Raw genomic sequence first — 17,820 nt, 5'->3', positions numbered from 1 at the left:
CTGCTAAGCATTCGAAATGTAGCAAGCACTTTTGGGTGCCAGGAAAATGTTTGGGTGTAAAAAGTACTTATTTTCTTTGGGAATGTAGTAGAGTAAATGTTGTCAAAAATATAAACGCGGCATGTAAAGTGTTGGTCCCATGTTTCATGAGCTGAAATAAAAGGTCTGAATTTTTCCATAAGCATAAAAAGCTTATTTCTCTCCAATTTTGTGCACTAATTTGTTTACATCCCTGTTAGTAAGAATTTCTCCTTTACCAAGACATTCCATCCACCTGACAGGTGTGGCAGATCAAGAAACGGTTTATATAGCATGATCATTACACAGGTGCACCTTGTGCTAGGGACAATAAAAGGACACTAAAATCTGCAGTTTTGTCACACAACACGAAGTCACAGCTGTCTCAAGTTGAGGGAGCGTGCAATTGGCAGGCTGACTGCAGGAATGTCCACCAGAGCTGTTTTTATTTATTTAACAAGGCAAGTCAGTTAAGAACAAATTATTATTTACAATGACGGCCTACTCCGGCCAAACCCTAATGACGCTGGGACAATCGCCCTATGGGACTCCCAATCACAGCCGGTTGTGATACAGCATGGAATCAAACCAGGGTCCGTAGTGACAGCTATAGCACAGAGATGCAGTGCCTTAGAACGCTGCGCCACTCTGGAGCCCCGTTGCCAGAGAATTTAATGTTAATTTCTCTACCAGAAGCCGCCTCCAACATTGTTTGAGAATTCGGCAGTAACTCCAACCAGCCACACAATCGCAGACTACGTGTAACCATGCCAGCCAAGAACCTACACATCTGGCTTCTACAGCTGCGGGATCGTCCAAACTCATTCTGATTGGCTGAGCCTGGCTCCCAAGTGGGTGGACCTATGCGCTCCCAGGCCCACCCATGGCTGCGCCCCTACCATCATGTGAAATCCATAGACTAGGGCCCAATGAATGTATTTCAATTGACTGATTTCCTTATATAAACTCAGTAAAATCTTTGAAATGGTTGATTGAAGTGGATTTAACAGGTGACATCAATAAGGGATCATAGCATTCACCTGGATTCATCTGACTAGTCGGTCATGGAAAGAGCAGGAGTGCTTAATGTTTTGTATACTCAGTATGTTAATACAGAACACAGATGTCAATGTGGCATATGAATCATAGCCTTACTTGTCAACTAGGTATTACTTAATACTCATGCTGCATTACTTGTAGAAAATGCCTACCATTACAGCTACACCTAACTTCTCCTTTATACTGAAAGCACAGTTTACTGAAAATATCAAGTTGATTTTATTACACCATTTTATTAATCGCATCTAGGAAACATGGAAAAATAACAAAACCTCCCCCCACATGTTTAGTAAAAGGTGGCACAGACTTTATTACTCAGACTTGCAGCAGACACTATACCCCACAGACCGGTAGATTAACAGGGGTGACATGCCACTCATATGGAAAGAAAGGCTGCATTCCCATCCCAAACTGACTGGTGTCTACAAAGAGCCCATCTAAAATGTTAAAAACACTTCCAAACCGACATAAATAAAAAAAACAGGCTTTAGCCAGTCTAAATGGATCCAAATGTCAATGATTACATATTAAAGGAATTATATCAAGTCCCTCCCCGTTAACCAGCTGAAATCATGTAGAAAACTTAAAATTAACAATACTTTATTTTAGCCCTATCAGTCTCCCAACAAAATGAAACAATCCTAGCACTCTTCATCCTATGACACAATTACTGTACATTTTTATACAGCCCCTTATCTTTCAGCAGGGGGAAAAAATTAAGCAAAAATAAACTAGATGTTTTTGTTTTTTTTAAATCATAAAATGTCTTACAAAACAAGATTACATTCTGCATGCTGTACTGACTGGGAGGAGCAGGGGAGGCCAAGAGTGAACACAGACAGGTTAGTTTACTCCAAGTACAGAACAGGAAAATAATCAATAAAGAAAAACCCCAAAAAACAAGCAAGGCAAAAAAAAAAAGGGATACACTCATCCGACAGCTTCGAGAGAATTTCCAAACTTCTTATTAAAAGGTGTTAGATGACAGGGTGAGGGGCACACAACTACCCAAAGCTGAGGAATGTTGGCTCTGAATAGAGGGAGCGAACGGGCATGGCAGATTGGCTCCTCTTCCCTCTTTAGAAGAACCGACCAGAGTACTGCTTCACACTGCAACAAAACACAGTGGACAAGTGAATAAAGGGACCCCAGAAGTCATTTCTAGAACTACTTTAAGTTCAATTTCATCTGTTAGTCATGAGCGACTCATTTCCTTCCTTGATTACCACGGATAGGGGACAGGGATGAATAGGTTTCCACCATACTGCTTTCAGCGGAGACGAGGAAAGGGTGCTAGCACGTGCCTGTTCTGCAGTAGATACTGGGCGTTCTGGATCTGGTCCTGTGTTCCATTGATGGTGATGATGCGGTCCTCGGAGCCCTCTAGTGGCTCGTCGATCTTGATGGACGCTCCCGACTCATGACGGATCTGCTTGATCCGCTGTCCGCCCTTCCCAATGATGGAGCCGGCCAGCTACAACAAGTGGGAAGCCAGGGTTACTTCTCCCCAACAATGTGATCGGCACAATGACAACCAGGTAAAGGGGGCACAGGTTTTTTTTTTGGGGGGGGTATCAATCACATATAAATAAAGGCTGATGTGGGAACTTTTTGATCAATTGGGAATAATCTCATCTCGGTCCTTCTCATGAATATATTACAGGGATGTCTGTGTCGATCTGTGGTAAGGGTTGTTATTACGCTTGGGACTGTGCCGATTAAACCTTTACTCACATCCTTGGGGATGGTAACTTGTGTCGTGATGACGGGACCCCCGATGTCACTGTATGACCCTCGGCCACCTGGAGAGAGACTCAGAATTGATCCTCGTGTGGAAAGTCTCAAAACGACACGAAAACAAATACAGAAGCAACAAAATGAGACATTGATACAAATGTCATTCATTTGCACTCACCAGACTGAAAGGGCTCCCAGGAGGAAGTGTTGTCTTTGAAAATATGAAGGGAGGAAAAGGAAGGATAACAATACATCACACCGTGGCTGACAGACCACAGACAGACCAACAAAGGACAGAGGGGAGAGCTGGTGGTGCTTACTAGACAGAAAGAACTATACTCTGACCAAAGAGACATTCAAACAAGAGTGTAGACAACCATGACCAGAAGAAACTTAGAAGACTCACCACCGTATCCACCACTCTGTATTCAGCAGAACATAGGGAGAGAAAGACAAATTGAGAGACTTATTACAAGACTGAAACATTCATTAAGTAAAATACTGGTTTAAATGTGTTTGATATTGAGCTCCATAATTTGTGCATATGCATTATTTTCCACTATGCATGTTATTGGTACGACCCGACCAACCCCGTCAGCGAATCGGAATGGTTTCACCTGAAGTTCATTTATTAGTTTGGCGGCTCCAGAGTATTCAGCTGCTCCTTGGTAACCAAGGAGACAACAGTTGCCAGGCTACAAGAGGCCTAACCAGTGTGTTCGCTTGGTGAAGAGCAGCGCCAGTGTCCAAACCACCATGATTTCACTAGGGCAGGATAATAATCCCAATCCATTTACACACGTACAGTGCATTTGGAAATGATTCAGACCCCTTTTTCAACATTTTGTTATGTTACAGCCTCACTATAAAATGTTTTAAATTACTTTTCTTCCTCAATCTACACCCTACCCCACAACGACAAAGCAAAAACAGGTTTAGAAATTGTTGCAAATGTATAAAAAAAATATTTAAAAAACAGAAATACCTTATTTACATAAGTATTCAGATCCTTTGCTATGAGACTCAATTGAGCTCAGGTGCATCCTGTCTCCTTGATCATGCTTGAGATGTTTCTACAACTTGGAGTCCACCTGTAGTAAATTCAATTGATTGGACATGATTTGGAAAAGCACACCTGTCTATATAAGGTGCATCTGCATGTCAGAGCAAAAACCAAGCAATGAGGTCGAAGGATTGTGCCGAGGCACAGACTCTTCCTAGAGCTGGCCTCTGGCCAAACTGAGCATTCGGGGGAGAAGAGCCTTGGTCAGGGAGGTGAACAAGAACCCGATGGTCACAGAGCTCTAGAGTTCCTCTGTGGAGATGGGATAACATTCCAATGAGGACAACCATCTCTGCAGCACTCCACCAATCAGGCCTTTATGGTAGTGGCCAGATGGAAGCCACTCCTCAGTAAAAGGCACATGACAGCCTGCATACAGTTTGCCAAAAGGCACCTAAAATACTCTCAGAACATGAGAAACAAGATTCTCGGGATTGATGAAAACAAGATTGAACTCTTTAGCCTGAATGCCAAGCGTCACTTCTGGAGGGAATCAGGCACCGCTCATTACCTGGCCAAAACCATCCCTACGGTGAAGCATGGATGGCAGCATCATGCTCTGTGGATGTTTTTCAGCGGCAGGGAATGGGAGACTTGCCAGGATCGAGGAAAAGATGAACGGAGCAAAGTACAGAGATCCTTGATTAAAACCTGCTCCTGTGCGCTCAGGACCTCAGACTGGGGCGAAGGTTCACCTTCCAACAGGACAACGACCCTAGGCACACAGCCAAGACAACGCAGGAGTGGCTTCGGGACAAGTCTCTGAATATCCTTAAGTGGCTCTGGCAGAGCCCGGACTTGAACCCGATAGAACATCTCTGGAGAGCCCTGAAAGTAGCTGTGCAGCGACGCTCACCATCCAACCTGACAGAGCTTGAGGGGATCTGCAGATAAGAATGGGAGAAACTCCCCAAATACAGATGTCACAAGCTTGTAGCATCATACCCAAGAAGACTTGAGGCTGTAATCCCAGCTTCAACAAAGTACAGAGGAAAGCGTTTGAATACTTATGTAAATGTGTTTTTTCCCCATAAATGCACAAACATTTATAAAAACCTTTGATTGCATTGTCATTATGAGGTAGTGTGTGTAGATTGATTTGGAGGGGGGACTAATTAATCCATTTTAGAATAAGGCTGTAACATAAAATGTGGAAGAAGTCAAAGGGGCTGAAAAGGTTCCGAATGCACTGTAACTAAAACCATTAAAATGCATTCGACTTGCCTACTATTAAAACACCAGGCAACAGACTGAAGCTCTATCACTCATCTATGCTAAACCCTCATCTAAAACACTTAAAATGCCCAGGTCCCTCACCATGCTGTCGTAGCGGTCTCCTGGTCTTCCTCGCCTGTCGCTGCTTAGATAAGAGGGGATGGAGGGAGGGTGTCGGGGTTAACATGACAAGAGAGGGATCAGTTCACCACCTCTGATGGACTGATAGCAGCCACCAAACCAATGGGCTGACAAGTCTGTACTATACAAGAGTGATACCAGTCCTCCTGAAAGTGTGAAGAGCTAAGTTGTTTTTAAAATCTGTGTTGATAAGAAGACACTGACATTGTGTTCTTAGTCATCTACTCATGGGATGAGCGGTCATGTTTACAAAATAACTACCATGTCATGGGTAGAACCGTATTGACGGTCATTAAATCAACAGAAAAGGATGAAACACATAATTTGACAGAGATCGTAATCTCCACATCTGAGTGAGCCATTCTCCAATTGACTAACTCGATTTGGAGAGGTGAAGGAGTTCCACCCTAACTAATCTGCAGGTGCTGCCTTTGTTTTACACAAATGACTTACTTTGGTCTGTCGTCCATGTTGCCGTGATAGCTCTGATGAGAGAACCGGTCGCCTCTGCAACCACACGACAGGGTCAACATGACTCAGTGGAAATGTGCCAGAAAAGATTCCTTTAAAGGATTAGTCCAACAAAATAGGTTCATGTTCATTCTAGTTCTATGTACTCAGGCACAGCAAAGGCACATGGTTATAAACGTCACTGAGTGACTGATGAGGTGATAAGAGGTAGCCATAAACAACAATTGAAAGGAAGTCAAGTTCCTTACCCTCCTCTTGGGGGTGGTGGTAGGGGAGGGGCAGGTTTCGAGCCCGGCTCCCTCCACGCCCTCTGGTAGGCAGGGGAGGGGGCGGTCCCCGGCGAGGGCTCAAGTCATCATAGTCCCGTCTGGAGGGGGGCATGGGTCGGCTGCCGCGGCCGGGGGGCATGCGCTCAAAGCCACCCCGGCCCCGTACGGGGAACCCCCCCATAGGCCGCCGGCCCCGCTCCTCGAACATCATGGTGAAGCCGCCGTAGTCGTATGTCTCGTCGTAGAAATTGGGGTCGTAAGGCTGGGCGCGCCCTTTGATAGGAGCCTGAAGATAGATAATACTATGAGACCATTGTTGAGATGCTACATATAACTGCCAAAATAAAGGAAATCGTATATTGAAAGCAGGTGCTTCCACACAGGTGTAGTTCCTGAGTTAATTAAGAAATGAACATACCATCATGCTTAGGGTCATGTATAAAAATGTCCAGTTGCCCATTATTTTGGCTACCATGGCTAGAATAGATCTCAGTGAGTTTGAAAGAAGGGTCTCAAAGGAGCATATGGGTTTAAAGGGTGTGTGTGTGTTGTCAGTCACCAGATTTCAAATCAATTCAACACTTATGGGAGATCCTGGAGCAGCACCTAAGAGAGTTTTCCACCACCAAATGATGTAATTTCTCATGGTGTTTCCTTTATTTTGCCAGTTACCTATATAAATGAGTTTTGCTCTGGAACTACTACAATGCCAACAACTGTTGTAAATGGAATATACACTGCTCCAAAAAAGAAAGGGAACACTTAAACACAATATAACTCCAATCACACTTCTGTGAAATCAAACTGTCCACTTAGGAAGCAACACTGATTGACAATACATTTCAAATGCTGTTGTGCCAGTGTCCAGAGCATGGAGGCGCTACCAGGAGACAGGCCAGTACGACAGGAGACGTGGAGGAGGCCGTAGGAGGGCAACAACCCAGCAGCAGGACCGCTCCCTCCGCCTTTGTGCAAGGAGGAGCAGCACTGCCAGAGCCCTGCAAAATGACCTCCAGCAGGCCACAAATGTGCATGTGCCTGCTCAAACGGTCAGAAACAGACTCCATGAGTGTGGTATGAGGGCCCGACGTCCACAGGTGGGGGTTGTGCTTACAGCCCAACACCGTGCAGGACGTTTGGCATTTGCCAGAGAACACCAAGATTGGCAAGTTCGCCACTGGCGCCCTGTGCTCTTCACAGATGAAAGCAGGTTCACACTGAGCACATGTGACAGACGTGACAGAGTGTGGAGACGCCGTAGAGAACTTTCTGCTGCCTGCAACATCCTCCAGCATGACTGGTTTGGCGGTGGGTCAGTCATGGTGTGGGGTGGTATTTCTTTGGGGGGGCCGCACAGCCCTCCATGTGCTCGCCAGAGGTAGCCTGACTGCCATTAGGTACCGAGATGAGATCCTCAGACCCCTTGTGAGACCATATGCTGGTGCGGTTGGCCCTGGGTTCCTCCTAATGCAAGACAATGCTAGACCTCATGTGGCTGGAGTGTGTCAGCAGTTCCTGCAAGAGGAAGGCATTGATGCTATGGACTGGCCCGCCCGTTCCTCAGACCTGAATCCAATTGAGCACATCGGGGACATCATGTCTCGCTCCATCCACCAACGCCACATTGCACCACAGACTGTCCAGGAGTTGGCGGATGCTTTAGTCCAGGTCTGGGAGGAGATCCCTGAGGAGACCATCCGCCACCTCATCAGGAGCATGCCCAGGCGATGTAGAGAGGTCATACAGGCATGTGGAGGCCACACACACACTACTGAGCCTCATTTTGACTTGTTTTAAGGACATTACATCAAAGTTAGATCAGCCTGTAGTGTGGTTTTCCACTTTAATTTTGAGTGACTCCAAATCCAGACCTCCATGGGTTGATAAATTTGATTTCCATTGATAATTTGCGTGATTTTGTTGTCAGCACATTCAACTATGTAAAGAAAAAAGAATTTAATAAATATATTTCATTCATTCAGATCTAGGATGTGTTATTTTAGTGTTCCCTTTATTTTTTTGAGCAGTGTATAAAAAACAAAAAAGCATCTCCTGTTATTAAACAAGTACAATTCTAGTTTGACTCATTGAGTTTCCATGTTTAGACACTGGTGATGGTGGTGAAGTGTGTTGCGGTCACTGGCTCAGAACTGAACTCACAAGAGCTGACACAATTACCGTACAATCCTTTTACCGACAATTATAGAATACTTACAGTAGGGGGTTTAAAAATCAAATAAATTGTGGAACGAACAGTTGACTAAACACTGGGCAGCCAGGCATTTGTACAGTCGAGTCAGTTTCCACGGTAACAAGGACCCTTTACAACACAATGAAACTTTGTTGCTCCTTGCTGAAACAAGCAAGGTGTTGTAGCAAATTAGTCTTTGGTTGCTTGATGAGTTGGCAATTTGAATCAGCTGTGTAGTGCTAGGGCAAACACCAAAACATGCACACAGGGGGGTCACCAGGTCAGCGTTTGGGAAACCCTCTATCTGCAGAAGCACAGCACATGCAGTCAGGAAAAGAGAAAATGTGCGTGCTAAAATTTATCCGCACGCTATTAAAACTACTATAACGGAGAGTGCGTCATTTAGCTGAACAATAAGTCATCCAAAATTCCATGACCGTCACAGACCTAACTCTCACCCACCTCAGATACCAACTCCAGGATAACTTTGATGCAATCGACGACACGGTCTGGCTTTCCTCCAACCAGAACCACTCGGTCAGTGGAGTGAGGACAGCACTCCTGGAATAGCTTGATGGTAGTCTGGGTGTTCTGGTGGAGACATGAAGCCCAGCATGAAATAGACCCATAACACAACAGGAAGACGCAGCACAATGCCATATGTTCAAAATGGGTTTGACCAGTCTTCAGCTGTGAGCATTAAATGAAATCATCAATACATTCCCCATAACCATTTGTGGACAAGTGGGCAACAAAGAAAACCTGTTAGGACAGATCAAGCACATGCAATCTATGCACTTCAGCTAATTCTTGTAAATGAGTATGGACAGAGTCAAGTCAGCATTTGAAATCAGTGGGATCCCATCTTACCTCTCTTAACTCCTTTATCTTGGTACCCTTCACCCCAATGATGCCTCCGGCCAGACTCTGATGGATCAGCAAACGCAGCTCGCAGTCAAAATCAATCCCGTTATAATGCTGGTACTAGGAAAAAACAGGTACAGATCAGTCATGTGAAAGAAAGCCTTTTTAGCTCTTGACTTTGAAGATTAGGAAAAAGATAAACCTATACGTGTATATCTCTGGTGGCCGCGGGGCACTCACCTCTTCCAGAGTAGGGATAATCTTCAGCAGAATCTCTCCGATAGTCTCAATATCTGCACTTACACTCAGGATCCTGGTAAGGAATAGCATGTGGCCAAAGGCAACAAGGCAAAACAGAGGGAGGACAAAAAGCAAAAAATAAAGAAAAACTTACTTCCAGACTAACACTCCTATGAAGCACAGAGCTAAAAAAATAAATAAAAAATGTAACGTTTAAAAACAAAAAGAAAAAAGACTTTCCCAACACTGGACTGAAATGTGAGCAACTTGATGTGCGCTCATTTATCTCACATCCAACAAGAGAGCGAGGCTTTAGGGTTACAACATGAAGCACAAGGCTGACCACTGTCTGGGGGCTCTGTCTGGAGGGAGGGGCTCTGTCTGGAGGGGGGTCCTTTAACCATCACCACCAGCACTTGAGGGGAAGAAAGAAAAAAGTTAATAAAAAAACCTGCCATCACAATCGTGCCACCGGCACACATTCTCAGTGACAGGGAGTCGGAAGGTAGAAGAGAAACAAAATAAAAAAAGCAGGGGGGATGTGAGTGGTAACCACTAGGTAGGTGGTGGACAGGATAGAGGGTGGAATGAAAGGTTTGGCAGGCAGTCTTGACTGATGGGGGGGGGACTGAGAGAAAAACAAGAGGGGAGAAACCTGGAGGATAGAGAAACCCAACGGAGAGATGTAGCACAAGGGGGGAAAAAAGAGAACACTGATGAGTTACAGAGTGGGCGGAGCTTGAGCACTCAGATCATGAACAGTGATGTTGAGAACAGTGGGGTGGGGGAGGGGCAGGGCAGGGAGTAGCAAGGTGGGCCACAAGGACAGAGTGGGAAAGATCATTGGCTTTCCACAAATCACAATTAAAAATACCACAGAAAGGTAACAGCAGCCAACAGCTGGGCTCCTCCCATTTAATATGATCTACTGAAAGTGGGTTCATTGATTTAATTTCTAGTGAAAAAAAGGTCCAAATTAAATGGAAATACTTGAATGTGGGGGAAGAAGGGTAGAGGGGGGGAGAAGACAGAACAATTCAAATGGAACAATACACGTCTCTTGATAAAGGGAGAGGGAGGTTCTATATGTAGAAAATGTTCAAATGAAACAGAAGGCAGGCTATCAAAGACATGTGTTTTTCTCTGTTCTAATCAGGCAGTGAGGCAATAACTGGTGGGACATACCGCTCTGGGCCACTGCTGTCAGGGACAGATACACTGGCATTGTACTGCATTGGCCGTGGAGGTTGGCATTGGGCAAGGGCATTCAATCACAAGATGTCAAGTAAGGTGCCCGTTTAGGGAGGGGCACGTTTGTGGGCGGGCGGCGGGGCGGGGCAGGGCCAACCGGGGTGTCAGGTGGGCGGGCGTTCAGGGGCGAAGGTTGGGCCAACGTCAAGGTGGGCAACGCAGGAGGGGCATGTCGATCCAGTACATGGGCAACGGAGGAAGGTGGCCAAAAATAACAAAGTAAAGGAGAGGGAAGAGGGGGAGAAGGAATACATTTTAATTGAATACACGCTATACTCCTTCACTATATAGCTTCCAAAAAAAAAAGAACAAAAAAAAAAAAAAGATGGTGAGTGCACAAGAAAAAAGGGCAGCTGGACTAAGCCAGCTCTAGCAAAGACACTTAGCTAAATGGACTGCATAGATACTACAGAGGCTGTAATATACTATAGGTCCGCTCAGGCTTTGAGACACCTGTTTAAAGGGGTTTTTATGGCATCGCCACAGTCCGGTATTGCTTCAGGGATGTAAGGTGCATTAGAAATCACCTTCAGAGACTAGTAGAGGATAGTTCCCTTTTATTGGAAACACAAGAAAAATGCCCACACCCACTCTTCCCCAAATCTGATCCAATCAAGCCAAACCATGTCTGTTCACATGAGCCAACCTATAGATGTGTCATTTGGGAAAGAGAATCTGACTACTGTACAAAAACATCGCAAATATCCCTCCAAGTGTTCACAGACATGCAACATTTGACCAATTCCACAGTAACAGAATGATGCAGACTGCAATTTTTCATTTTAAAATGTAAACCAACAAAAAAATACAATTAATGCAACAAAAAATATAACTCGGCCATCAATTTGCAAATGCAAAATTTGGTAACAGAATGATGGCACAAACCTTCCTTCTGTTAAACTTTGCAGCTGCACTGTTCAAGTAAATGTGTTTTCTGTTAAATGTTCAGTGGAAATTGTTGAAAGTAGTCCATGTGCATAGAGTTCTATGGTTTGTTTAACTTTCCAAATCTTTGGTTTGTGTTTGACATTTTAAAGTAAGTCTCTGCATCATTCTGTTAATGTGGAATTGACCCAATCAAGTCCAACAATATATTCAGATAACAGAATGATTGGCTATAGATGGGAGATGAGATATAGATAGATGTGCGTGTATATATAAGAGGGAAACTATTTAGTACAGGGGTTACATTTCTTTAATAGGACGCATAAGGGTTGTCATTAGAATGGGGTAATTGGATACCATAATGTCTATGAAAATGTCAGGTTTATAAGTACATAAATATAGCTTTACAGCAAATCCCCCAGTGGAGGAAAGAATTTGACAATGCCAACTGTACTCACGTCTGTGCGTAAGGCTTTTATATTCTTGCCGCCCTTTCCGATAACAGCTCCAGCATTCTGAGGAGAAACAAGTGTTTCCTTAGGAACAGAGTAATGGGTCTGAGAGTCCGCTGAATGATATGAAACTTGGAAGATGGGATGTGATTAGCAAAACTCAGAACACCAGAAAAAACACCTACCTATCCAGGAAGAAGGAGATGTAAGAAATACCATTGTGGATTTTACACAGTAAACAAACAAAAAAATCTAGGGAATTCCTGATTTAAACGCAATAGGCCTACAATCCCATTTCTGTTGCAAGGCTTACTTTGCTCTGCAGCAGTACCCTCAACTCCACCATCTCATCAGTGTTGCGAGAGCGCTTGAAGGCCTGCTCCTCCTCCATGTCCTCGGCAGGGCGTTTTCCTGGAGGGAGAAACCTGGAAAGTTAGCCTAATGCTATGTTCTTCCCAATACGGGTTCCAGCCAAAAGCCAGGCGACAGCATCCACCCAGCCCTTACCAGTCCACTTCCTGGATTAAAATTAGGCGGAACTGCTCCCGAAACAGCAGTGACCTGGACAAGAGAAACACATGGCCATCTGACATGCACACATGGTGCCAGCATGTAGCTATACCAGTAGTCCAGGGATTTACATTAAGGTCTGAAAAGTACCTGCCCATCAGGCAGGTCAGCAGTAATTTTTGGTTGCCCTTCACTTGCCCAAAAATTGTAATTAGCTATTTACACCCAGAAGTGCAATATATTGCAGGCCTTTCACCTACACATAGGGGAGGAACCAGAAAAATCAGTAATTGAATTATTAGTATTTTGGTTGTTATTCGAAAGAAATAACATATCAAAGCAGGCTTAACTTGCCATAAATTGTCTGTATTTTACATAAATAACAGGGAGGAACCAGAACGATCAGTTTTAGGCTACTGGAATTCTTTAAAAAGGTTTGATTGTTTGGCTCACTTGCCCAAGGAAAATCGAAGCATCCCTTAATGTCAATCCCTGTAGTCCCTTCTGACTGATAACAGCTATTAGAGAAAAGCAGTGTTATATTTCTAGTCTAATCAAGGCAAATGCATGGCTTACACACAGCTTTGATGAGGCACTGCCAAAATAGCCTACAATAGCTTTACCGTTAGTGTCAGTGTTGCTGAAAGTGGTCTCTTCTTCCTGCTGCTCGATTTCTGTCTCCATTGTCTTGCACCAGCGGTGAAATGAGAACAGGCTTCTCACTGTGGATCTGCTGTGTGAAGGCAACAATGTAAAATTAGGCTATGCCTTTTGAGGACACTGAGGCTGCATCAGACAAGACCAAGGGAAACTCACCTCATGATAAATGCCTCACCAATCCAATCTTGTCACTAATCAAACCTGTTGCTGCCTTGCCCCTATTTACAATTTTAATTCCTATTAATTCTTGGCCACAGGATACACAAAAGTTCTCTACTATAATACAATGGAATATATCCCAAATCACTGCCCTTGATATGAGTGGTTACCACTTGACATAATCATGATAACTGGGCTAAAATGAAAATAGTACCCCCCCCAACAAATTGTAGGAGGAAGTTTGAGTCATTGTGAACCGCTAGCTAGGTAGTTATGTGGGTGTAGTATTCTCTGCCTCAAATATTATGAAAACCTATTTCTGGATGCCTGCAAGCCAATGAGTTACATTAACAAAGAACTGGATGACATTAGCTAGATACTTAGCTAACGTTCGTTGACTACTGACGCAGATGTTACTACTAGCAGCTGTTAACTAGGGAACTAGACAACATGCTAATGTTATACATGGAAACACTAAGTAATCTAGCCAAATTAACGTTTGCTACATAGAGTAGCTAGATTATTTCCGGTGTTGCTACATTAAAGGCTTAACTAGTTAACGTTACTTGCTTCTGCACAAACACATATAGATTAACGTTAGCTAACGGCTAGATTACTTATTTTTTAGTCAGCTAAATTGGTTTAACGTCAGTTGTCTGACTAACGTTAACCAGCAGTCTTAACCTGTATTAACTAACGCGCAGGTAACGTTAGTTATTATCACATTAGCTAACAACCTGGCTGCGTTAGTTAGCCACCAGCAGCTAACGTTAACTAGACTTACTACTCATCTGTACAAGTAGCTAACATACATACGCTGTAGATTACAGTGTAACGTTAGTGTATTGTAAACGGCCTAGTGTCGTTTAACGATTGGCTGAATAAGTTAACTAAAGTCCAAATAATTGTAATACTTAACTAATGTTAGCTGACGTTCTCAAAAGGGCAAAATAAATATGGTATCTAGCTAGATAGCTAGCTAAATTAGCTAGGCTAGATGCTAACGTTAGCTACATAGCTACCTACCGTTAGTTAGCGTAGCTAATATTAGCGATAGAGTTCACGAGGCTTATCCCCAACTGAGCCTAAAAGTGATTTAATTCTCATTGACCGATTACAATGCAAATGAACTAACAAACAACCTCTTTATAATTTAACTTTAACCACAAACCTAAAAAATGTAAATAAAATATTTAACAAACCTCCAGCCAAACCGCGTTCTCCACAGCAATTTCTTGTCCTGAAATTGTCAGCAACTAAAACCTTCCGAGTACAGTGAAACAGCAAAATAGGGAGACAGTCTACTTTCTTCTTTCACTGATTGGAGAGAGCAGGTTGAAGATTGGGTATGTCAGTTGTCTCTCAAAGTCAACACGTCTTCAAAGAAATGTAAGAGGTCGACAAATTAGCTGACGCCAGGCACGAACCTTTGATTTACCAATCATGCAGAGCTATGAGGGAGTCGTTATAGCAACTGGGCGGGACTTACACGTCCCGAGCCCCAGAGACCGTGCCTATCAGTACCTACCACTCAGTGGCAGGACGAGTGAGGCTCCACATTTTTAGCAACAAAAAAAACAACCAAACAATTTTTTTTTTTTAATGTAATTAGGGGGGCTTGCCTGTTTTACATGTTATTTTGGCATTAATAGTGTCACAAATCAGTTTGCAAACAATGTTTTTTTTTTAAAAAGAATAATATGTAATTCAGTTAATAAAGCTGCATACACACATGGTCTCTTTTTTGTTTTCTTGAGTAAAGCAGCTCCAAAATGCAGGTGTTTCAGCCTAGCTCAGTGCTTTCTGTGGTGGTGGAGGGAACCAGCAGAAAATAGGAGCATTGTGCCGTGATTGGCTCAGTGTTCTGTCACTCATGGGGACAGTACGTCACCGCCAAGTTTAAGTCCTTAGTAAGGGTAGACATCCAAAATTTCTGCCCTTTGGATCCTGCCATAGAATTATATTACAAGTGCCTTTCCAATAAGGTTCAAGGTCACTGGCCACAGATAAAATGACGTCAAATCACGTTATATGTACAGTAGATTGGACTGATCATGTCAACATCTTACTTTCAATCAAGCTAGCAGTCATCATCATGAATCTAGTCAACAATCTACTGGCAAATCCTTTTTGATCCTTATCATATGAAGAGAAATAATGAAGAGAAATTATAGATAAAACGTATCGGTGCTCATCGGCCATTGGACAAAGATTACACAACAAGGTGGAAATCGAAAACTCAACAATGAGTGGTTTGGAAGAAATCAGTGACAAACTGCAAGCATTGCAAAGCAACCACGAATATCAGCCTGCTATTCAATGGAGTGGCTGTGTGATTTTTCTTCTGAGTTCCCAACATAAATCCAGAGAATTCCAGACTTTGATGACAAAATTTGCCCACAAAGGACGGCCGCGGCCCCTGCACATGGCGAGTCCAAAAATGTATTGTATAATGCTGTATAAATTATGTAATATGCAAGGGAGATATGTATACTGTAGCTAAGAAAGTAATACTAAGTGTATGTTGTGTAGTAAGCTGTTAGTAGCCCATGTGCCTCACCCTAATAATTTGGTCTATTTTCACCAACGCGATATTGTACTCACATCGTTCGTGGCTGAAGTGTGCTTGTTTTGTACAGCTTTGACAGTGCTACTGATAGAAGTGGTGGCGCTTGGCTTGCACATGCAAATTCAGCACACACAACATTCTATAATATAATTGTGTTATTTGATGTGTCAAATTAAAAGCTTATTTAATGTGTCAAATAGTGTTATATGACGTGTATCTTTTAGTAAAGACCCAAACGGCGTTCAATGTGCCTCACGCTAATAATTTGGTCTATTTTCACCTCTTCATTTCGCCTACTGTTCTACCTTGGTGGTGCACATATAGCCTATGACCTGTTTTAGAGAAATGTAATCATCGAATATTGTTAGAACTTTCATTGCCTGTTTATATGCCCCTTTCATTTATCCTACGGTTCTGACTTGTTGTACAGGGAGAACACTGTAAGAACGGCCCATGTTCTCAATTCTGTCACTGTACATTTCAAAAGTGCTGAACAAATAGTTATATTGACTATGTCTGTCGTTACTCGCTCATTGTCTTAATCGAAATTAGGGATTGCCTCTTATCAGCTTGTCATCCCCTTATGCCATAGTTTGTTCATCTAAATTGTCAGTAGAAACCACATTTGTTTAAGAAAGTCTGCCATATCAGCTATGTTTTTTAAAAGGCAGTAAATGTGTTATGCAGGTGAGTGAGGACCCAAAAGCGGTTTAACAGAAACAGAGTCTTTTAATGTCCAAACAGGGAAAACATAAATCCTCAATCTTTACAGGAGAGTCCCCTTCTAGCAGTAGAGGAGAATAGCAGGGCTAGCGGCAACAGACTGCAGGTCCCTCCGGGTAGGCGCGGGCCGTAGAGGACAGAGACACCTGCTCACACGCAGCATCTAATGAAGAGGCAGATTACGACAGGACGGGACAAGGGCAAAGCAAACGAGAATCCGACAAAGACAGAAGCAGAAACAGAGAGAGAAATAGAGACTTAATCAGAGGGTAAAGAGGGGACAGGTGTGAGAGTAAACAAGGTCGTTAGGAGAATGAGGAACAGCTGGGAGCAGGAAAGGACCATAGAGAGAGAGAGAGAGAGATAGAGGGAGAGAAAGTAACCTAATACGACCAGCAGGGGGAAACGAAGAGAGGAGAAAGAACAGGGACAAGACATAACATGACAATACATGACAAAATGAGGCTGAATGAACTGTTTCGCTGCCAGACAAGGCTCAGCTGATAGCCAGGTGTAGCAGTGGTAAGGTGTTGGGACTGTTGTTGGGACTCTGCTGTTGAGACAGCTTTATGTAGGTCCTAACAGTTTGTGGGCACCGTTTTTCACCATTATAGTGCAATTCATGTAACGTTTAGTGTTGTGTTATGTAGTGACTTCACTGGCATGCACCCCACATTTATTTCTTTGCCCCACCAAGATTTCCATGATAAAATCAATACTGTGTACACTGAACAAAAATAAAAATGCAACATGTAAAGTGTTGGTCCCATGTTACATGAGCTGAAAAAAAGATCCCTTGAAATGTTCCATACGCACAAGAAACATATTTCTCTCAAATTTGTATACATACCTGTTAGTGAGCATTTCTACTAAGTCAAAATAATCCATCCACCTGACAGATTAAGAAACTGATTAAACAGCATGATCATTACACAGGTGCACATTTTGCTGGGGACAATAAAAGACCAATCTAAAATGTGCCGTTTTGTCACACAACACAATGCCACAGATGTCTCAAGTTTTTAGGGATCTTGCAATTGGCATGCTGACTACAGGAATGTCCACCAGACCAGTTGCCAGAGAAATGAGTGTTAATTTCTCTTCCATAAGCCGCCTCCAACATTGTTTTAGAGAATTTAACAGTATGCCCAACCGGTCTCACAACCGCAGACCACGTGTATGGCGTCCTGTGGGCGAGTGATTTAATGATGTTAACGTTGTGAACAGAATGCCCCATTATGGCGGTGGGGTTATGGTATGGGCAGGCATAAGCTAAAGATAATCAACACAATTGCATGTTATCGATGGCTATTTGAATGCACAGAAATACCATGACGAGATCC

General features: G+C 43.3%; 1 protein-coding gene across 1 annotated transcript; it reads right to left on the bottom strand.

Moving 5' to 3' along the window:
• Positions 1 to 1,290: 1,290 nt before the first annotated feature.
• On the bottom strand, positions 1,291 to 14,493 carry LOC115105942 (heterogeneous nuclear ribonucleoprotein K-like). The gene is given in 17 exon segments (XM_029628463.2): positions 1,291 to 2,187; positions 2,382 to 2,551; positions 2,812 to 2,879; positions 2,993 to 3,025; positions 3,221 to 3,236; positions 5,195 to 5,237; positions 5,687 to 5,740; positions 5,953 to 5,974; positions 5,977 to 6,259; positions 8,627 to 8,755; positions 9,035 to 9,148; positions 9,269 to 9,341; positions 10,454 to 10,497; positions 11,863 to 11,919; positions 12,170 to 12,267; positions 12,990 to 13,099; positions 14,388 to 14,493. Coding segments are annotated over 16 exon segments (1,296 nt in total). The 5' UTR covers positions 13,051 to 13,099; positions 14,388 to 14,493; the 3' UTR covers positions 1,291 to 2,156.
• Positions 14,494 to 17,820: the final 3,327 nt, after the last annotated feature.

The sequence above is a fragment of the Oncorhynchus nerka genome, linkage group LG22 (assembly GCF_034236695.1).
Source record: "Oncorhynchus nerka isolate Pitt River linkage group LG22, Oner_Uvic_2.0, whole genome shotgun sequence".
Taxonomy (NCBI): Eukaryota; Metazoa; Chordata; class Actinopteri; order Salmoniformes; family Salmonidae; genus Oncorhynchus; species Oncorhynchus nerka.
Note: the sequence above shows the minus strand (reverse complement) of the source record. Positions and strands in the feature narration are given on the sequence as shown.